General features: G+C 42.0%; 1 protein-coding gene across 1 annotated transcript in view; it reads left to right on the forward strand.

Annotated features, from left to right (window-relative positions):
• Positions 1–23,593, forward strand: part of ush2a (usherin) — a 510,724-nt gene that overhangs the window by 402,564 nt on the left and 84,567 nt on the right. Inside the window, exons 55-58 of the mRNA XM_031902040.1 lie at positions 10,376–10,483; positions 13,535–13,718; positions 17,474–17,631; positions 22,517–22,675. Coding sequence (XP_031757900.1) covers positions 10,376–10,483; positions 13,535–13,718; positions 17,474–17,631; positions 22,517–22,675 — 609 coding nt within the window. The remainder of the gene's footprint in view (positions 1–10,375; positions 10,484–13,534; positions 13,719–17,473; positions 17,632–22,516; positions 22,676–23,593) is intronic.

Raw genomic sequence — 23,593 nt, forward strand, 5'->3', positions numbered from 1 at the left:
CAGTGGCATGCAGGAGGGGGATCAAGCAAAAATTTCTCTGAAAAATACTTTGTAAAAAAAACGCCAAAAAAAAGCGCCAAAAAAAAAAACGCAAAAAAATAACGCAAAAAAAAAAAAAAACGCCAAAAAATAATGCCAAAAAAAAAAACCGCAAGCTATTCCTATGTATATGCATAGGCGATAAAACGAAGCGGAAAAAACGCGGCGGAAAACCAAGGAGAAAAAACGCGGCGCCAAAAAAAAAACGTGGCGAACATCGGCAAAAGTCCGCGAATTTGCGCGAACGCGAACACCCGATGTTCGCGCGAATTAGTTCGCCGGCGAACAGTTCGCTACATCTCTACCCACTAGCCCCGCCCATCTGTTCCACTTCCTGCTGGCTGAATTCTCTGGATGAGCTGGGGAGCCGGCGGCCCTCAGTATTCAGCACTGTAGGATAGGAACCAATCAGCAGCTAGGCTGACCTGATAGGGAACTGAAACCTGTCTTTGCTTTGTGTGACTGGAGGGCTGTGATTGGCTCTCCCCCTCCTACTTTGCTTCTGGCAGGGACCGTTAAGACACGCCCACCCTTCATTTCAAACATGGTCAGAGAACTGATAGGATCTATAGGGAGCTCCAATAAAGGGGCCATTTTTACAGAGAGGATTAATTTTAAGCCCAAAGGGAAACCAGCACCGTATATTATTCATAACTGCCTACAGGGTTAGGGTTTTTCCCCATTTATCCAATATGTCTCCTTTAAGGTGGGAGCTGTTTAACCATCAAATTCATTTTGCCAAATGTGACTACTGTCCCTCCTCTCTATGCTCCTGTGATGTTGCCTTTCTGACTGTACTTCTGCCTGCAGAGCAATAACAGAGAAAATAACTCAAAATATCTAAGGAAACAAAGAAAAAGACCCTTTGTGCATTGATGTTATGAGCCTCAGACACAGATGGATGTAAATGTGCGGTTGGACTTTTGCTTTCTCTGCCCTCTTGTTAACCCACTCTATGGGCCTCTTGGCATTTGGCACGCTCACAAACGCCATCAGTTGTGACAAATACAATTACAGGAGATGTTCCTGAGTGACAGGGCCGCGCATTGCTATGGACAATAGACTGCACCCCACATGTATTAACAAAAGCTGCCGTGCGCTCTTATTCAATCAGCTCCATTTTAGTCAAGGTCTTTATACAATTCAAGTCCCCAACTAGGAAAATAGTATTCATTTATTTTGGTTTAACCTAAATAAAAATAAAGGTTTTACAGTATTCTGAGGTAATTTATATCCCGGCTGTGGGTACTAAGTGCATTTTTACATGAATTCTTTGAGAATGTAACTCTAATAATTTTAGTTTATGGCACTTTCTGCCTGCTGAAATCCCTTTAGGGGAATTGAGGTAATTGCTTGCCACGGTATTCCATCCTATCCTTAAGTTTTCAAATCTTGGCTTTCTTCCATAATGTGGTGAACTTTGCTGCAGCCTTTGTGTCTTTTCCTCTTAGGCATTTCAATGTCCTTATGATGAAGAAGAAGTGATTATCTTTGTTTCTGCCCGAAATTGTTGCTTGTCAGGAGTTTTCCTAAAGGAAATGTTTCAAAAAAAGTTAAGAATAAAAAAAAAAAATATGTTCTTGTGGTATTTTGACCTATATAAATGAACATACTGTAGGGGACCTAAGGGGATAACTTCCTCCCCTGTTCAGGAATCCAGGTTTCTAGCACCTATGCCTTGTGGGATGTGGTGACCTGACCTGGCCAACGGATCTTGGGACCAGTTCCTTTTCATATGTTATATAATGGGAGGGAGAACATGGCTCCTTCAATCCTCCTGGACATCACTCTACCAGGAGGTCTCAGTGCTGTAGCCCAAGTCCTAAGGTTACTAACTGTTTTATTTATTCATTTATCAACAATCTAATTTTTGCGGTTTTAGTTTGATGTCCCATGGAGTTTTAGTCGCCCACGAGAGATCTCTACTATTGCGGGCGACTAATCACTTCAAAATGCCTTTCCATCGCCAACCGTAGGAGTCACTGGTGGAAAGGCCTTGGCATGGCTTCGGGTTTTCCATAGTTGCGCAAAAAACGGGCGTCAAAAGAATTGTCAAGGAGTCAAAATAAATAGTCGTGGCGTCAAAATAAATAGTCGCACGTCAAAAGTATAGTCGGGACGTCAAAATAAAAAGTTGTGCATCAAAAGAATAGTTGCGGCATCAAAGAATAGTCGTGGCATCAAAATAAAAAGTTGCGCATCAAAATAAATAGTCGCGCATCAAAAGAATAGTCCGGACGTCAAAATAAAAAGTTGTGCATCAAAAGAATAGTTGTGGCATCAAAGAATAGTCGCGGCATCAAAATAAAAAGTTGCGCGTCAAAAGAATAGTTGCGGCATCAAAGAATAGTCGTGGCATCAAAATAAAAAGTTGCGCGTCAAAAGAATAGTTGCGGCATCAAAGAATAGTCGCGGCATCAAAATAAAAAGTTGTGCGTCAAAAGAATAGTTGCGGCATCAAAGAATAGTCGTGGCATCAAAATAAAAAGTTGCGTGTCAAAAGAATAGTTGCGGCATCAAAGAATAGTCGCGGCATCAAAATAAAAAGTTGCACGTCAAAAGAATAGTTGCGGCATCAAAGAATAGTCGCGGCGTCACGGTGGCAAAATTAAATAGTTGCACGTCAAAACAAGGCGCCCAATTGACAAAGAATGACGCGTACATTTGCCTTGGGTAGGTGCAAACTGGTAGGTGCTCCATAATTGCATCAAGAGAATCACCTGTTTGCGTCTGTAATAAAGTCAGAATTCTGGGGAAAAAAGGTGCATTGTAGTGAAAAAAGGCAATTGTGTCTAGGTAAGTAATTGTGCCCTATGGTGTTGCTACAGTTGTGCCTGCAAATGTTTGCTTTGCCACTGTATAGAACCACTTTGGTCTCCACTTCTAACTGCCCTTTAACCCTGCCCTTGCCAGAACGAGCAACGTATCCCCCTCACTGTGCAGGGTGAACCCCCACTTGAGAAGTGGAAAGAGGTTGTTTCTAAAGATTAAATGCAAGGTGCCCCAGCCAAGCAGCCATCAGTCTCTATGAAGAGGGATTCAGGCCTTGGAAAACTGTAAATTTGACTCCGAGCCACTGATATCGATGTACTCAGTGACCCCAGACAAACCAATTAAAACTCTAGACCTTGACTTGGGATTTTCTTTACACATCGCCCTTATTATGTATTCAGCACATTAAACAGCCTCTCAGCTACCATTAAATCAGGAGCAGTTTGACTCCAATATGCTTTAAAGGGGTGGTTCTTTCTCAGGCTAACTTTTAGTATGTTATAGAATGGCCTACTTTGAGCAACTTTTCAATTTGTCTTCCTTTTTTATTATTTTTGAATTATTTACCTTCCCATCCTGACTCTTTCCAGCTTTCAAATGGGGGTCACTGACCCCAGCAACCAAAAAAGCAAAAAATATTTCTTTGTGAGGCTGTTACTGTTACTTTGTATTACGTATCCTTCTGTTTAGACCCTCCTCTATGCATACTTCAGTCTCTCTTTCAAATGACTACCTGGTTGCTGGTTAAATTGGACCCTAGAAACCAGTTAGACGCTCAGATTCCAAACTGGAGAGCTACTGAACTAAATACTAAATATTTCAAAAGCCGCAAAGATTAAAAAATGAAGACCAATTGCAAATTGTCTTATCATACATTTATCAAAGTATGACAGGTCCAATTAAAAAATTTGTATTTTTTCTAAAGTTTACAACTTTTTTGTACCTTGCGTCAGTTTGCGCGTCAGTTTGTGCTAGTACTAGTTTGGGATTCATTCAAGCTACAGTATGGTGACTTTCCTTGGGCCGGGTTGGAGCTGCAGAGTGCCATTGAGCCCTATGGGAGACTTTCCTTGGGCCAGGTTGGAGCTGCAGAGTGCCATTGAGCCCTATGGGAGACTTTCCTTGGGCCGGGTTGGAGCTGCAGAGTGCCATTGAGCCCTATGGGAGACTTTCCTTGGGCCGGGTTGGAGCTGCAGAGTGCCATTGAGCCCTATGGGAGACTTTCCTTGGGCCAGGTTGGAGCTGCAGAGTGCTATTGAGCCCTATGGGAGACTTTCCTTGGGCCGGGTTGGAGCTGCAGGGTGCCATTGAGCCCTATGGGAGGCTTTCCTTGGGCCGGGTTGGAGCTGCAGGGTGCCATTGAGCCCTATGGGAGGCTTTCCTTGGGCCGGGTTGGAGCTGCAGAGTGCCATTGAGCCCTATGGGAGACTTTCCTTGGGCCGGGTTGGAGCTGCAGAGTGCCATTGAGCCCTGTGGGAGGCTTTCCTTGGGCCGGGTTGGAGCTGCAGAGTGCCATTGAGCCCTGTGGGAGACTTTCCTTGGGCCGGGTTGGAGCTGCAGAGTGCCATTGAGCCCTATGGGAGACTTTCCTTGGGCCGGGTTGGAGCTGCAGAGTGCCATTGAGCCCTGTGGGAGACTTTCCTTGGGCCGGGTTGGAGCTGCAGAGTGCCATTGAGCCCTGTGGGAGACTTTCCTTGGGCCAGGTTGGAGCTGCAGAGTGCCATTGAGCCCTGTGGGAGACTTTCCTTGGGCCGGGTTGGAGCTGCAGAGTGCCATTGAGCCCTATGGGAGACTTTCCTTGGGCCGGGTTGGAGCTGCAGAGTGCCATTGAGCCCTATGGGAGACTTTCCTTGGGCCGGGTTGGAGCTGCAGAGTGCCATTGAGCCCTATGGGAGACTTTCCTTGGGCCGGGTTGGAGCTGCAGAGTGCCATTGAGCCCTATGGGAGACTTTCCTTGGGCCGGGTTGGAGCTGCAGAGTGCCATTGAGCCCTATGGGAGACTTTCCTTGGGCCGGGTTGGAGCTGCAGAGTGCCATTGAGCCCTATGGGAGACTTTCCTTGGGCCGGGTTGGAGCTGCAGAGTGCCATTGAGCCCTATGGGAGACTTTCCTTGGGCCGGGTTGGAGCTGCAGAGTGCCATTGAGCCCTATGGGAGACTTTCCTTGGGCCAGGTTGGAGCTGCAGAGTGCCATTGAGCCCTATGGGAGACTTTCCTTGGGCCGGGTTGGAGCTGCAGAGTGCCATTGAGCCCTATGGGAGGCTTTCCTTGGGCCGGGTTGGAGCTGCAGAGTGCCATTGAGCCCTATGGGAGGCTTTCCTTGGGCCGGGTTGGAGCTGCAGAGTGCCATTGAGCCCTATGGGAGACTTTCCTTGGGCCGGGTTGGAGCTGCAGAGTGCCATTGAGCCCTATGGGAGACTTTCCTTGGGCCGGGTTGGAGCTGCAGAGTGCCATTGAGCCCTATGGGAGACTTCCAAAATCATGCACAGAAGGATCAAAGTCAGAAAGGTTTCCCCGCTGTTTACGATCATTCGGATATGAAAATTTCTTGTCCATTGGATCGCCATTCGCAAATGACCGTTTCAATACGAAAATTTCGGAACTTTTGGATCGTAAGTACAAAATCTTCAAACGGACAGAATTTTCGTGACTTTTGCCATCATTGGAAATTATTGGATTTCGTGATTCGGATTTGTACATTAATGAATCTGGCCCCGAGAGTTTCAAAGGTGAATAAGGCTCATTAGGGATCGTTCTATCATCATAGTCCCTGGCTTACATAGTAACATAGTAAGTTAGGTTAAAAAAAGACGTATGTCCATCACGTTCAACCATAATGCCTAATTTCTAGTTGATCCAGCTTTTTGGCTGCTTTTTTGCCCAATCTGGAATTCTGATATTTATATTTAAGTTGAAGTAATGTCTGAACCAAGTGGTATTCTTGCATTTTTACCTCGAGCGATATATCCATAAAATCTAACTTTTAAATAATGTTTTTAGGGTCAAATAACTCTTGAGAGCCATTCAGTGAGTTTAATGGTATCAGTGAATCCTGCGCGACGTATCTCTCATCCCCCAGCTCCTGGGTGTGCCTTAAAGCTGTCACTCTCTATTTCTTCCCCAGCACGTTGTCTTTGTAGAGGTCCCTGCAGCCTGGAGTGTCGGCACATAAATCCAGACTTGTCCACTGCCTCTATTGTGTGTGTCTTTCTGCGCTAATTGATTTATATGATATTAGAGCGCTAGTGCATTGGGCTTGATTTAGAGTGCAGGGCTGGCAGAAATGGGACGGTCACTAATTGGTGCTTGTATTTGTCCTAGAGGAAAATGCTGTGCTCTGCAAATGAGTTCAAGAGCTCTGTTTAAATGGCTAGCGCTCTCCTAGAAGGTCATTTAAATACGGCAACCTTGGTTTTAAGCACCGTCTATCCTTTATAGTAACTAAATCCCCGATAGAAACGTGGGAAACTTGCAATCTGATTTGACAGCTAAAAGTTGCTTTCCGCTGCTTTCCTGAATAAAATCTCACCCTTTTGCCTCCAGCCACATGATTTCCTTCTACTCTGTAATACTAAAACAGTACCTGTACTTGATCCCAACTAAGATATAATTACCCCTTATTGGGGGCAGAACAGCCCTATTGGGTTTATTTAATGGTTAAATGATTCCCTTTTCTCTGTAATAATAAAACAGTACCTGTACTTGATCCCAACTAAGATATAATTACCCCTTATTGGGGCAGAACAGCCCTATTGGGTTTATTTAATGGTTAAATGATTCCCTTTTCTCTGTAATAATGAAACAATACCTGTACTTGATCCCAACTAAGATATAATTACCCCTTATTGGGGGCAGAACAGCCCTATTGGGTTTATTTAATGGTTAAATGATTCCCTTTTCTCTGTAATAATAAAACAGTACCTGTACTTGATCCCAACTAAGATATAATTACCCCTTATTGGGGGCAGAACAGCCCTATTGGGTTTATTTAATGGTTAAATAATTCCCTTTTCTCTGTAATAATAAAACAGTACCTGTAATTGATCCCAACTAAGATATAATTACCCCTTATTGGGGGCAGAACAGCCCTATTGGGTTTATTTCATGGTTAAATGATTCCCTTTTCTCTGTAATAATAAAACAGTACCTGTACTTGATCCCAACTAAGATATAATTACCCCTTATTGGGGGCAGAACAGCCCTATTGGGTTTATTTCATGGTTAAATGATTCCCTTTCTCTGTAATAATAAAACAGTACCTGTACTTGATCCCAACTAAGATATAATTACCCCTTATTGGGGGCAGAACAGCCCTATTGGGTTTATTTCATGGTTAAATGATTCCCTTTCTCTGTAATAATAAAACAGTACCTGTACTTGATCCCAACTAAGATATAATTACCCCTTATTGGGGGCAGAACAGCCCTATTGGGTTTATTTCATGGTTAAATGATTCCCTTTTCTCTGTAATAATAAAACAGTACCTGTACTTGATCCCAACTAAGATATAATTACCCCTTATTGGGGGCAGAACAGCCCTATTGGGTTTATTTAATGGTTAAATGATTCCCTTTTCTCTGTAATAATAAAACAGTACCTGTACTTGATCCCAACTAAGATATAATTACCCCTTATTGGGGGCAGAACAGCCCTATTGGGTTTATTTCATGGTTAAATGATTCCCTTTTCTCTGTAATAATAAAACAGTACCTGTACTTGATCCCAACTAAGATATAATTACCCCTTATTGGGGGCAGAACAGTCCTATTGGGTTTATTTCATGGTTAAATGATTCCCTTTTCTTTGTAATAATAAAACAGTAACTCCCACCCTAAACAACTGGAAATTGAACCGGTTGGAAATCCTGAGCGGGTCGTTGGGTATAATCCAAATGGATTCCATTTTTAAAGGTCTAAGACAGAAAGGCATCAATATTGCAAACTCTCTTCTGCTTTGAAATTCTGGTCATTGTGGCAGATCCTCCATCTTCCCACTTGCCCGGACGGATCCAATCAAGTCTCATACAACTGTCTGCCTTTCACTCACCCACAAGTGGTTTGCCATTGCTTCAAGCCGTGAATGAAGAGGCTTCGGGTGCAAAATGCTTTATAAAATGACAGCAAAAACGTCAGCCTTTCTCTGCAACTGCACATTTTGTAGACAGTTTCAGGTCAACACACCAGCAATGAAAACCCTTTAATTATTTATGCAAATTGCACTTGAACTTTGTGTTGCACTAAGTGAAGTTCAAGCTTCATGGTGAAATGCGTGGGTTAGGCAACAAGAAAGGTAACATTTACTGTATTAATATTTTCCATTTACTACCATTGTTGCATCGTAAATGTTTAGAAAAAACATATATAAATACTGTGCACAAAGGTCCCGATTACCGTATATACTCGAGTATATGATCCGAATATGAGCCGAGGTACCAAATTTAACCTAAGAAAACTGGAAAACCGTATTGACTCGAGTATAAGCCTAGGGTGGGAACTGCAGCCGCTACTGCTAAGTTTCAATAATCAAAATAAATACCAATAAAATGAGGCATCAGTGGGGTATATGTTTTTAAATATTTATTTAAAAGAAAAACCATAAATTAGCTCTGTAAGTGGAGAAGAGGGTCAACAAAAACAATATGAGTACTACCCCCTTAGCTCAATCAGCAACCAAGCTAATACACAAAGAGTTAAAATCATTCAAAATTATATATAGTTTATATTGAATATAAAGTGCAATGTCTAGTGCAGAATGGGAGAGGTGAGGATGGTAGATGAAGATGAATTTGGGAGTGGGCTGGGGCACTGGAGGGTCTGGTTGCGGGGGGGCCTAATTTGCACACAAAGGAGAGAGGGTGCTAGGCTGGAGGGACCCATGGCACCCGACTCGAGTATAAGCCGAGGGTGACTTTTTCAGCACATTTTGGGTGCTGAAAATCTAGGCTTTTACTCAAGTATATACAGTACTCTTTATATTTGTATCACTAGTACGGATGCACCGAATCTACTATTTTTGGATTATTTTTTGCAGCTTTTTTCTCATTTTCTCGGATTCCTTTTTTTTACACTGTGAATTTTTGCCACTGTTTCATGCAAAAAAATGAGCTGATGCTGAAATGTGGAATTTCGCAGCAAATCCATGCACGGTGAAAAAACTTGCACATCAATAGTAGTTTCTTTTTCATTTTGTCTCAGGAAATAATTATTAGAAATGAGGTTTCTACATGGGGTTCCACCAGCCTACTCTGATCCAACCACTGTCCTAGAACATGGAATAAAGAATAAAATAATGACTAGGGATGCACCAAATCCACTTTTTTGTATTCGCCCAAACCTTCGTAGAGGATTCAAGCGAATACCGAACCAAATCCGAATCCTGAAAAAAACAAACTCAGGTTTAACTACAGGTATGTTGAGTTTGTTGAATCATGTGCAAGTGCACCTACTGACTCTAGGGAGCCCTGGAGCCCCTTCCACCATGAATGTGATGCCAATTCCAAGGTTCTCACAGCTACTTGCGTCTAGAGATGCAGCAGGCACACTAATGGCACTTTAACACCATACGCCTGAAGACACAATTCTTAATCCCTGACAATTTTGACTGCAACGAACCCCTGATTCTCAAAAAGATGAGCAGCTACAATTGTGTCTGTTATTTCATTAGGCGTAATTGCGCCTGGTGCAACTTGGAGCACAACTGCAATTCCTACGCATGGATTCAAGGCTGTTAAGCTCTGCTGGGGTTTGATCCCAGGACCTCCTGGTTGTTGACTGCTCTTCCTAACCATTGAGCCAGGAGAGCAGCTGGCAAGCGGTTGTTGCTTATATGTTGTTTTACTCACCTGTATCCTGGGTTTGGCGACATCACCCCAGCAGCCTTATTGGTTAGGTGGAGTCCGCTAATCGGGGCTGACTCTGCCCTATTTAAGCCCAGCCCACCTCACACACCTTGCCTTAACAAGGGGCACTGTGGCTTGTCCCTAGCTTGTGTTCCCTGTTCTGGCTCCTGATCCTGCTCCTTGCCTTTGCTCTTTTATGCCTTGCTTCATCCGTTCCATCCCGCTCCGTCCTGTCAGTCTCCACCCACTCCGTCCTGTCAGTCTCCATCCGCTCTGTCCTGTAACAGCCCCTGCCTTAAGGACTCACCTTCCTATCTCCATCTCAGAACCCTTATCCCCTCATAACAATTGAAAATTTCCACGTTCTGCCAATGGGGGATTTTTTCAGGAAACGGGCAAAAAAAGTAATGCGCGTCAAAAAAAAGGTTGCATACGCCATAAAATTGCTGCGTGTGTCAAAAAAGTCATATTTAGCTAATTTTTCGCCATTTAGCAATTTTTTTTCCCAATTTTGCAAATTTTTTGGTGAAGCCAAATGGGACAGATTCACTCAGTACTAATTTTGTCCCAAAATAAGAAATATCAGGAATATAAATGATGGTTATTCCCATAATATCCAGAGCCCTTGGGTTGTCTAAGTGCCAATATCACGATTTCTACATACATTCTAGTGTTTATTCCCCTTATACAAGCTTTAAATTGATATTTATTTTCCATGTTTCCTTTAGGTCTGAAGCCTTTCACAAGTTACAGCTTCACCCTGACAGGCTGCTCCTCGGCGGGGTGCAACAGCAGCGAGCCGGCGTCCGGTCAGACGTTGCAGGATGCACCTCAGGGTGAGGGACCGGGAATAATTCTTCTCCAGTACATAACGGCTCTAATTGTAAATTCCAAACATTATGGCTGATTGTGTATTTCGCCCTAAGCTTGTGGGGCAACATTGTTATAGAAACACTTTCCTCTGTTCTGCCCCGAGGGCGGTGATGGCGCAGCTATTACAGTCCTCACGGAAAGGGCTTCTCGGAAAGGTTTACAAACCATAACAATGATGAAATAGGACTTAAAGTTTAATCACAAATGAAACCATCGCGCAGGATAATCATTCGGCAGCAGGATGATGAAGTTTTTCAGTGCTTCTCAGTTCAAATACATTCTAAATGGGCAAATAGCGGATTCCCACAATAAGATATACAGTCAAAAGCTGTTATTTTTTCAATGTAACCCTTTCAGTCCTTTCAGTCTGATTTATTATTATTAACATTTATTTATAAAGCGCCAACATATTCCGCAGCGCTGTACAGTTATGGGATCCCTTATTCGGAAACCCATTATCCAGAAAGTTCTGAATTACGGAAAGGCCATCTCCCATAGACTCGATTATAAGCATTAAAACAGTACCTTGTACTTGATCCCAACTAAGATATAATTACCCCTTATTGGGACAGAACAGCCCTATTGGGTTTATTTAATGGTTAAATGATTCCCTTTTCTCTGTAATAATAAAACAGTACCTGTACTTGATCCCAACTAAGATATAATTACCCCTTATTGGGGGCAGAACAGCCCTATTGGGTTTATTTAATGGTTAAATGATTCCCTTTTCTCTGTAATAATAAAACAGTACCTGTACTTGATCCCAACTAAGATATAATTACCCCTTATTGGGGCAGAACAGCCCTATTGGGTTTATTTCATGGTTAAATGATTCCCTTTTCTCTGTAATAATAAAACAGTACCTGTACTTGATCCCAACTAAGATATAATTACCCCTTATTGGGGCAGAACAGCCCTATTGGGTTTATTTAATGGTTAAATGATTCCCTTTTCTCTGTAATAATAAAACAGTACCTGTACTTGATCCCAACTAAGATATAATTACCCCTTATTGGGGCAGAACAGCCCTATTGGGTTTATTTAATGGTTAAATGATTCCCTTTTCTCTGTAATAATAAAACAGTACCTGTACTTGATCCCAACTAAGATATAATTACCCCTTATTGGGGGCAGAACAGCCCTATTGGGTTTATTTCATGGTTAAATGATTCCCTTTTCTCTGTAATAATAAAACAGTACCTGTACTTGATCCCAACTAAGATATAATTACCCCTTATTGGGGGGCAGAACAGCCCTATTGGGTTTATTTAATGGTTAAATGAGGAGGAGGTTGTCCACGAAAGGGATTTGTGTAGGGCAAATCCCATCAGAACCAATTATCTTGCATTCCGGCCTGCCCAACCATCCCTAACAGTAAGATACTGGCCCCTAGTGAGATAGTATGGGAGACAATGCTGATGGTAGAAGGAAGTTGGTGCTGAGGTTTCAGACCCCATTAGGCATAGTAAGGGAATTCAGAAATTTCGATGACACCCAACTAGAAACTGCGTCCAAAATGATGAGTAACTACTTGTCGAGCATGTTCACCAGCAAACAGCTACCCTATGTTACAATACCAAAGAACTCAGGTCATTCAACCTCTTCCTGCTAATAAATTCCCAACTAGAGAGCTAAATAAGAAAAATAAATATCTCATTCAGTGGCGTATCTAGTCAACACTGGGCCCCCCTGCAAAAAATTCTTAAAAGTGGCCTGACGTAGAATAACAAACTTATCTGCCTCCCCCGCGTTAAAATTTCCACTCTCCTGCCTTGGAGCTGGTATAGAGCAGGGATTTACATGTAAAATGGAGGAAGAAGACCCTGTGGTCCAGGCCCCCAGTCCTCCGCACAACCATGGGGGTCTGCTTCCTCTACTGTTACGCCACTGATCTCATTTTAAAGGAGAAGGAAAGGTAAAAACTCAGTAAGCTTTATCAGAAAGGTCTATGTAACTACAGCCATAAGCACTCACAGTAATGCTGCACTGACTTCTCTGTCAAAAGATTTGTTGTGTCTGTTTTCCTCTGCCAGAGACACGTAGCTCTCTGCTCTTCCCCCCTCTCCTGCTCCCCCCTCCCTGAAGAATGCTAAGAACTCACTTCCCCCCTTAGGAATGTGTGATCTGAGCCAATCAGCAGGAAGCTGACTCATAGGGGCACATTTACTAATCCACGAACGAACCGAAAGCGCCCGGATGCGTTTTTTTCATAATGATCGGTATTTTTTTGACGTTTTCGTCGCCGTCGCAACTTTTTAGTATATTTTCCGCGTCTTTTTCGTCGCCGTTGTGAAAAAATCGGATTGGTTTTTCCGCCGTTTACAATTGCTCAATACGAAAAAAATCACGACGGCGACGAAAAAGTCGCGCAAAATACGATAAAGTCGTGACGGTGACGAAAAAATTGCTCAAAGTACGAAAAAACATGTCGGCGACGAAAAAGTTGCAAAATTTTCGTTTCCAATCCGTTTTTTTCCCATTCGGGATTCGGATTCGTGGATTAGTAAATGTGCCCCTTTGTCTAACTAACTGAGCATGTTCATCGGTCTTGGTCTTGGTGCAGGAGCGAGGCATTATGGGAACTTTCTTTACACAGCTTTTTCCTTCCTGTTTGGTTTCTGATCATCTGAACGGGAGAAATATGGGGAGACTTAAGGGCACTATTGAGACAACTGAAGGTATGCCTGCAGCTTGAGATTAACTCTTTATTAGCCTTTCCTTCTCCTTTAATGTCATCAATCTAAGCACCTAATATTGTAGAAGTCCGCATGTAGCTCTCCACTCCAACTACTTTCAACCATGATCCTACATTTGTATATTATGCCCATTTGTTTTCTCTACTATTCCATAAGACCAAAATGGGTCATTCTGATTATTGTTATTACTGTGTCCAAAAATCAGTAGAATATTTTTTTACGTACCTAGGTCTATACAGTGGGAACAGCAGCCCATTTAAGAAAATATATTGAGAAAAATTGGCAGAGTGTAGGAATACTAATTGCATTTTTATGCAGGAGTGTGGTCAAATCCCTACCACGTCACGATCAATGAATCAGTGCTGGAACTATATTGGAGTGAACCGGAGACCCCCAACGGGATCGTTTCTCAGTACAGACTTATACTCAACGGAGAAGTCATTTCCCTTAGAAGTGGGGAATGTTTGAATTTCACAGATGTTGGCCTGCAGCCCAACAGCAGGTAATGTTTAACGCTGATCTATATTAAGCTTTCAAGCAGTGATTAACAATGATATTTTATCTGGGAATGTTACAAACAAGACTTTGACTTCCGCTTTTAAAAAGGGAAAAATCATTATTACTTAATCATTAAAAGGCATCGACAGAGAAATCTTGCAAGGGCTTTGTCATTGGGCTTTCTGAAAAGACTGGCACTGACTCAAGCACTGAAACCTACATGAAAAAAAATAAAAACGGCCATCCTCTACCCCAGGGGTCCCCAACCTTTCTTACTTGGGAGCCACAGTCAAAGTAAAAAGACTTGGGGAGCAACACAAGCACCATAAAAGTTCATGGAGGAGCCAAATAAGGGCTGTGATTGGCTATTAGGGGCCTCTATGCACCCTATCAGCTTACAGGGGCTTTATTTGGTAGGAAAGCTTGTTTTTATTCAACCAAAACTTGCCCCCAAGTCAGGAATTCAAAAATAACTCCCTGGTTTGGGGGCACTGCGAGCAACATCCAAGGGGTTGGGGAGCAACATGTTGCCCCTGAGCCACTGGTTGGGGATCACTGGTCTACCCTATAAAAATTGGTAAAATCCCCAACAATTGGTCATCTTTTATTTAATTAACAGTAAACGTAATCACAAAGATTGAATTCTAGTGCGTCTAACTGATTCATAATAATTTGAGCGGGGGATAATTATCTCTATTTTTTCTATTGTTGAGACACTCACTTATGACGGGTAAGTTCTGTATAAAGGGGCACATAAAATCCCCCAATGTCCCCTATAAAGACAACCCAAGGCAGGTGAGGTAGGAGATAAAGGTACAGGTATGGGATCCCTTATCCGGAAACCCGTTATCCAGAAAGCTCCGAATTACGGAAAGCCTATTCTCCATAGACTCCATTTTAATCAAATAATTCAGAATTTTAAAACTGATTTACTTATTCTCTGTAATAATAAAACAGTCCATTGTAATTGATCCCAACTAAGATATAATTACCCCTTATTGGGGGCAGAACAGCCCTATTGGGTTTATTTAATGGTTAAATGATTTCCTTTTCTCTGTAATAAAAAAACAGTACCTGTACTTGATCCCAACTAAGATATAATTACCCCTTATTGGGGGCAGAACAGCCCTATTGGGTTTATTTAATGGTTAAATGATTCCCTTTTCTCTGTAATAATAAAACAGTACCTGTACTTGATCCCAACTAAGATATAATTACCCCTTATTGGGGCAGAACAGCCCTATTGGGTTTATTTCATGGTTAAATGATTCCTTTTTCTCTGTAATAATAAAACAGTACCTGTACTTGATCCCAACTAAGATATAATTACCCCTTATTGGGGCAGAACAGCCCTATTGGGTTTATTTAATGGTTAAATGATTCCCTTTTCTCTGTAATAATAAAAAAGTACCTTGTAATTGATTCCAACTAAAATATACATAATCCTTATTGGATGCATAACAATCCTATTGGGTTTAATTAATATTTTATTGATTTTTTAGTAGACTTAAGGAATGGAGATCCAAATTACAGAAAGACCCCTTATCCGGAATACCCTTGGTCCCGAACATTCTGGATAACGAGTCCCATACCTGTATATAAATATACTATATATGCAAGGTATAAAATAGAATATAAAAGCCTAGTATAACATCTTCTAAAATCACAAGGGCCAGACATGATAGTGCTGACTAGTTAAGTCCCTACATGCACTTTGCTATTTGCACAGCTGGAACCACAGAGCACACAGACAGTTGTAAAAGGGTATCATATATTTTTTAGATAAGGTATGTCATTCTCTATAAAAGGCTAAAGGTCCCCATACACGGACCAATAGTAGCTGCCGATATCGGTCCTAATCGGCCTGTGTATGGACACTCCCGACTGGCCTGCCCAACCGATATCTGGCCTGAAATCGGGCAGATCTTGATCGGGCAGGTTAGAAAATCTCGTTGGATCGGGGGCCACATTAGCGCGTTGGAGCGACTTTTCCTATACCTGCCATCGATCGTTTGGCCCCAGGGCCCCTGCGATATCGCCCACCCGTAGGTGACGGATCTTATGACCTTAAGACTTTCAGGGTCTCATTTGAAGCTGTTAGTGACACATTTCAGTTGCTGAAAGCTTCCACAATGTATTAATAAATAATTTGATTAACTGAGAACCTTGTCTCAGGGTCTTGTTGTATAGTAAGGTTCTGGTCGGTTAAAATTACCATCACTATTTATGTCTAGGCTTAAGTTATCTCAACTTCGCAGTCATGATTTTTTTCTCTAATAAAATATCAATACTAAAAAAAGAGGCAAAAATAGGCACGTGAAAAATGTCTTTCCGATCAATATAAAATATAGGACCTGTCACATCTAATAAATAGCAGAACAAAGCTAAAAATAATAACCATGTTAAAGCTACGGTGTGTAGGGTCTTAGTGATTATATTTAAACCGTGGCTGGATCTTGGATTGACAGCAGGAAGTATAAACGGAGACCTAATGCTCTTCTGTGTAAGGGCCCTTCCTTCCAACATCCTTCCTATGTTTGACTACCTGCCCTTGTAGAGTTGAGTTACAACTCAACTCTCGAATCTTCCAATGATGGGGTTGAGACTATGAGGGTAGTGGGAGTGGTGCATATAATATCATAGAACTATAAATTATATAATTTGCCACAGATTAAGCAAGAAAAAGCTTAATTCATTTTTGGGTCAACGTTCTACAGGGGTTTCCATTTCCTTGGGCTTCTGTGAACCTGGCATTCTAAGCTGACTATTGATCCTAGTCCTGGGAATTAGCTCTACAAATTGTATGGGACAACCTATTAGTGTAAGTGCACACATCTATTTTTCTACTGTCAAGGACTACCGTTTAGGTTTTACCTTCTCAACGCCATGGCTTTTTCTCAGATACTAATACTAGTAAAAAAATCTCATTTTAGTGTCCTGGGCAAGAATGCAATCATATGGATTTTAAGACCATTATATAAATACATTGATGTGGACCTTTGCCATGATAAAGGCTTATGGTTATTTTGTTCTTGTTTATCATCTTTGCTGAGTTCAGCCAGTCATTTATCCATAAGACCAGGGATCCCCAACCTTTCTTACTCGTGAGCCACAGTCAAATGTAAAAAGACTTGGAGAGCAACACAAGCACCATACAAGTTCATGGAGGAGCCAAATAAGGGCTGTGATTGGCTATTAGGCAGCCTCTATGCACCCTATCAGCTTACAGGGGCTTTATTTGGTAGGAAATCTTGTTTTTATTCAACCAAAACTTGCCCCCAAGTCAGGAATTCAAAAATAACTCCCTGGTTTGGGGGCACTGAGTGCAACATCCAAGGGGTTGGGGAGCAACATGTTGCCCCCGAGCCACTGGTTGGGGATCACTGCATTAGATAAAGCTCTACCTGGTTGTATTCAATAACATTTCAGTTAATATCCAGGAACTGCCCCTAAAAGCCCTACCAGAAATTCTGCAGGTATTTTCTAATTAAAAACGTAACACTTGAAAAATGGTGCGGGTGAACTTTCCAGAGGAATTGAACATTACTAAATCTAAATGTCTTTTGGTCACTTTCATTTCCTGGGGTTTGTGGCACTTTAAAACAGAGATAGGTGCCTATAACTGTGGTAAGTTTGTGCCTCAGAACCCTGAGTAATTTATACCCATAATGCTTTTTGTAGTGATTTCTTAATCCAAATCACCTTTGGAAAATATTACATATCACATCTGACTATTTATGTGCATTTATGTTCCCCAAGGTATTCGTACCAGTTGGAGGCTAGCACTGAAGCTGGAAGTACTAAGAGTGGAATTTACGTTGTTCAAACCCCAAGTGCAACACCAGCAAAAATTCCTGCCCCGTATAATGTCTCAGTGCTTGGTCCATTTTCCATTTACGTAGCTTGGGATGCTCCAGGTAAAAAAACATTCTTTTTATATTATATTATGCCTGTATAGAAGGAAAGGTAACCACCCACTTGACTTTTACCAGCAAACTTTTCAGCATGTGAAAAGAACAAAACAAAATACCCATTGACCCCAATGTATTTTCCTGTGGTTTTGCAAATTTGGCCTACCCTTTCCTTAATTTTTACTTTTTGTCCCCCACTGACAACTGGGCCCACCTGGAGGTTTTTTGGTATCCTAGTGCGACAGTCCAACACTGGGTGTAAAAGGACCCCTAGGGGGTCTGGCTGTGCCCTGTGCCTTATGGCAGATACACAATGTAGCATACATGTAGAGGAGAGCTCCAACAGATACAGAAATACCCTGTTCCATAGGAATGAATAGAAACTGGTTAAATGTTTCTGTGGTGAGTTCTAGTGATGGGCGAAATGTTTCGCCAGGCATGGATTCGCAGCAAATTTCTGCGTTTTGCCCTTGGCGGATTGTTTCGCGGAACGGATGAAAAAATTTGCTGCAGAAAAATGCGCTGTGCGTCCAAAAATTGCTGCGGCCGTCAAAAGAATAGGTGCGCGTCAAAATAAATAGTTGCATGTTAAAAGAATAGTTGCGGCGTCAAAATAAATAGTCGTGGCGTCAAAATAAATAAGTGTGTGTCAAAAGATTAGCCGCGCGTCAAAATAAATTGTTGCAGGGTCAAAATAAATAGTCACACATCAAAAGAATAGTTGTGGGCAACAAACTTTTTTTCTGCGCAACATTTTCGCCGCTTCGCAAAAGACTGAAAGATTCGCAATTTTTTTCAGCAAAGCTAAATGGGACAGATTCACTTATCACTAGTGAATTCTAATCTCACATTTTGATAAATCTGCAACTTAATATTTCTGGGGACAACATCGCAGATGTCTTAGGAATAGGGTTGCCACCCCTGCCAGCTTTCTTTGCTGGGCATGGGGGGGGGTGATGTCACAGGGAAGAGGTGGGATTGTGACTTTGTGTGGTGGGAAAGAGGCGGGGCCATGACATCACATGACGGGGATATGACGCAGTGATGAACTTTTCCTAATTTGGGAAACCAGGCAGGAGGTTTTGACCCGGACAGCCCTTCCAAAAACCGGCTGTCCGGGTCAAAACCAGACAGGTGGCAACCCTACTTAGGAAGCATTTCCAACCACGGAATTAAAACGGGTGAAGGTTAGTGAGCAAATCTGTCACAATTCGACAAGAACCGACAAGAAAATTCACAAAACAGAATAGCTGCGCGACAAAAGAATAGCCGCGGCCGACAAAAGAATAGCCACGGGCGACAAAAGAATAGCCACGGGTGACAAAAGAATAGCCTCGCGACAAAAGAATAGCCACGGGTGACAGAAGAATAGCCGCGGGCGACAAAAGAATAGTCGCAGGTGACAATTTTTTTTTTGACGCACAACATTTTTGCCGTTTCGCGAATTTTTTGCTAATCTTTTGAAAGATTCGCAAATTTTTCAGCAAAACGGGACAGATTCGCTCGTCACTATTGCTCATCACTAGTGAAGGTACTTTTAAAGTTGCTACATTTGGTTGGGACACAGACAACTCTTCGTTATTTCTCAATTTAATAGTCTGGTTCTTTATTTTTAGAGTTATATATATATATAGCAAATTTTCAAAGTCTTCTGTGGCTTTTTATAGCCGTCCCTCTATTGGCATGCAATGCAGCGCTACGTGAAACCAAAGCAGGATAACCGCGGCTTGCCCTGGATATTATTTCAATAAGAGCGCCTTTAATTATTCAGTTCTGCAGCGCCCTGACAAATTGTACTTCAGTTAGCGAGAAGAAAACATTTATTAAAGGATGCCTTTCCCTATTCCAATTTGGCCACGTGCGAGGCCACTCCGAGAAGTTGGAAAATATCAACTATTTATTTATAAGGATAATAGTGAATTTCTGATGATATTGTAAGTTCATAAATGTTAAATAACCCTATCAGCATCGAGTTGTTGTAAATTATGAAGAGGCGCTGTGCTCGGAATATTAACAGCCTAAAACCTTGTTCTTTAGCGAACACGAAAATGCATTTTGGCAGCTTGTCATTATACTCATGGTAACTTGGAAACAAAATAACAAAACTGCCATTTGCACTTAGGATAAATTGCTTCACTTGTTCTTCCCTGTACCATTTCATACGTCTCGCTAAAAATGGATGAACGCGGGATCGTACCAAGTGCTGTATACCTGGTCAATAATGCATTTATTCTTCTTGGAAAACCCGGCTCTCTTACTCAGGTCTGTGAAATTTGAAAAAAAAAAACCAAAACATATATATATATATATATCTATATATATTTCCATTGCACAAATTTAATATAGAGATTGTGAAATGGAAAAATTGTAGCCTCATTCAGCGCAGGAAGAAAGTTGTAGTTGTAAAAAAACTAATAAGAAAGTCCTTGTATCAAAAGAATACGCCGCCTTTATCCAGGTCTTAGCAATGCACTATGTGCAACTAAAATTCTCAGTGTAGTTGTGCGAATTTTTGGTCGTGCGCGTCTTTTTTTGTCACCCATCTGTTTTTGCCATGACCGAAAGTATTTTTGACACGACCGTGCCTGTTTTTGATGCAAATTTTTTTACGTGTGCTGATTTTTTCCACGCTTTTTTTGCTTAAGTTTCGCAAGACAATTCGCAAGAAGCTAGAAAAATTTGCAAAACGGCGAAAAATTCACGAAACTCGTTTGTCACTCGTTTTTTTTTGTTGTGCGGGTCTTTTTTGCTGCGCCTATTTTGACGCCACTGTCTATTTTTAGAGATGTAGCCAACTGTTCGCCGGCGAACTAATTCGCGCGAACATCAGGTGTTCGCAAGTTCAGAAGTTCGCAAACTTTTCGCGTATGTTCGCAATTTGGGTTCGCCGCTTTTTTTTTTTCCACTGCGTTTTTTCTCGGCCTAAAAACGCCACACAAGCCACACATGGCGTTTTTCAGCCTAGTACCGGTGTAAGCAAATCCCGTTTCCATGGTGCTAATAGTGCGAATTAGCAAAAAACGCTGCGTATTTCCACTAGGTCTGCCAGCTGCCTTTGCGGTTTTATGCAACGCTGTGTCAAGAAAGTATTTTTTAGAGAAGTTTTTGCCCTTGATCCCCCTCCTGCATGCCCCTGTCCAGGTCGTGGCACCCTTTAAACAACTTTAAAATCAGTTTTCTGCCCAGAAATGGCTTTTCTAGGTTTTAAAGTTCGCCTTCCCATTGAAGTCTATGGGGTTCGCAAAGTTCGCGAATATTCGCGCTTTTTGGGGTAAGTTCGCGAACGCGTTCTCACACTTTTTTTTTTAGGTTCGCTACATCCCTATCTATTTTGACGTGACCATCACTTTTTCGCTCATCACTATAAATAAGGTAACATTTGTTTTTAGTTCAATTTGCGGTTATTCATAGAAGAAAAAAATTACAAAAAAATACAAAAATGACAGAAATACAAGTTGATAAATAACCTTTGTGTATACTTTTGGCAAAGTGTTAATAACCAACTGCACCATCATTCACATATTCAAAACTGGAATTTTAGGAAATCATAAAAGACGAAAATAAAGTTGAATTACTAACACTCAGCCCAACATGGTTTATTGGATACAAGTTTATCAGGTGGAGGATTTATGAAACTGGGGTCATAGGGAGAAAGGGTGGCAAAAAAGTTATGCTACTGCAGGGATCCCCAACCTTTCTTACTCGTGAGCCACAGTCACATGTAAAAAGACTTGGGGAGCAACACAAGCACCATAAAAGTTCATGGAGGTGCCAAATAAGGGCTGTGATTGGCTATTAGGGGCCTCTATGCACCCTATCAGCTTACAGGGGCTTTATTTGGTAGGAAATCTTGTTTTTATTCAACCAAAACTTGCCCCCAAGTCAGGAATTCAAAAATAACTCCCTGGTTTGGGGGCACTGAGAGCAACACCCAAGGGGTTGGGGAGCTACATGTTGCCACTGGTTGGGGATCTCTGTGCTACTGTATATACATTTCTGTTAAGCTTTCTCTACTCATTTAACAATGTCAGTTTCCGTAGACATTAGCAGTGATGAGTGAATCTGTCCCGTTTCACTGCGCCCAAAAATTCACAAAATGGTGAAAATGCTGTGCGTCATTTTTCTATGTTATATTTTTTTTGATGTGGGCAATAATTTTTTTTTTGACGCAAGTGACAATTTTTAGATGCGCGGCAAATTTTTGTGATGCAAATTTCATCACCTGTTTAGCAAAAATAATCTGGCAATGCCAAATTGCGGACATTCGCCGCAAATCCATGCCTGGCGCAGCTATAATCACTGGGGGGTCGAGCAGTCTACTAAAATGGTCTAAGGGCTCCCACATATTGAGTGATTTACAATATGCCAGTTGGGTTGAAAATTATCGATGAGCGAAATTGTCAATCTTTGAAAAGATTCACAAATTTTTTTTTTGCCATGGGCCACAATTTTTTGACGCGCAGCAACAATTTTTTGAGACAAATTTTGACACCTGTTAGGGGCGGGCCGAGCCGACCGGACGCCCTAGGTAACCCGGTCCGCCACCTCGCCCCTGCATCGCACAATAACCCACGCACATTGCCCCTGCGCTCGAACTGCGCATGTGCGCCAGTTCGAGCGCGGGGGGGGGGGTCGATGTGCGATGCGAAACAACGTGAAACGGAGACATGGGGTAGGCAGGAGAGGCTCCTGCCTGGCGCCCCCCCAATCATTGCACCCTAGGCAGCTGCCTCTTCTGCCTACCCCTAGTTCCGGCCCTGACGCCCGTTTCACGAAAAAATCTGCCAATGACAAAACGTCCCATCACTATTGAAAATAATAGCACTGGGGGATTCCGTTCATTTTACATGAGCTCGCTGTCTTATACCATTGTCTATGTGCCATTAAACAGGTGAGTTTGACTCCGGCCGGCCTTTGGAATACAATATTTTGCTAAATACTGGCCTCCCTGACTCCCAAGTACATCCAGCTGGGGGAGAACCGTTTCTCATTCTGGAAGAGCTGAATGCTTATACAGAGTATGATGTGAGAGTACAAGCCTGCCAACATGGTAAGATGCCAGATTAAGGCATAAATATTTTTTAAATCGAACCCTTCCAAATGCATTAATGCTACGTTCGCCAAGAGAGTGACAGGAAGGCTTTTGCTATTTCTGCAGATCAGATTCCGTTTGGGCAACTGTCATCTCACATTTCATCCAATCGGATGCTAGATTTTCTCACTTGTTGGGGCCAATGTCTATAATTTTGTACTCATTCATCTAAATGGCTACTGACTACGAGTGGAGATACCAGCATGCATTACGTAGAGGGGAAAAAGCAAACGTATTCTGTATTAGATTACCTTAACCTAAAATAACCCCATTTTCTATGGATAGTGGGATCTCAGTGGTCTCCTTGGTTTCCCACCTGATATGACTGAAGAGCAGCTGATGGGCAACATGATCTAAGTAGCTTTATCCATTAATTTCGATTTAAAAAAATACGTTTTTGAGATTAACCTATAATAATGTGCATCATAAAGATAAAATTCTTTAAACAGTTTACTATATTTATTGTATTTTAGCTGCTGTATTTATTATAGAACCGAAGGAAAACTATACCCCAGAATGAATACGTAACCAACAGACAGGTTATATCATATTAAGTGACCTATTAAAGAATCTCGCCAAACTGGAATATATATATATATCAGTAAATATTGCCCTTTACATCCTTTCCCTTGAGCCGCCATTTAGTGATGGGCTGTGTGCTCCCTCAGAGATCAGCTGACAGGAAGTGATGCAGCTCTAACTGTAACAGGAAGTAGTGTGGGAGCAAAAGGCAGAACTCTGTCCATTCATTGGCTGATGGGGCCTAGCATGTATGTGTGCCTTGGCTTGTTTATGTGCACTGTGAATCCTATGATCCCAGGGGGCGGCCCTTAATTATTAAAATGGCAGTTTTCTATTTATTATTACCCAATGGCA

Source organism: Xenopus tropicalis, chromosome 5 (assembly GCF_000004195.4).
Source record: "Xenopus tropicalis strain Nigerian chromosome 5, UCB_Xtro_10.0, whole genome shotgun sequence".
NCBI classification, from domain to species: Eukaryota; Metazoa; Chordata; class Amphibia; order Anura; family Pipidae; genus Xenopus; species Xenopus tropicalis.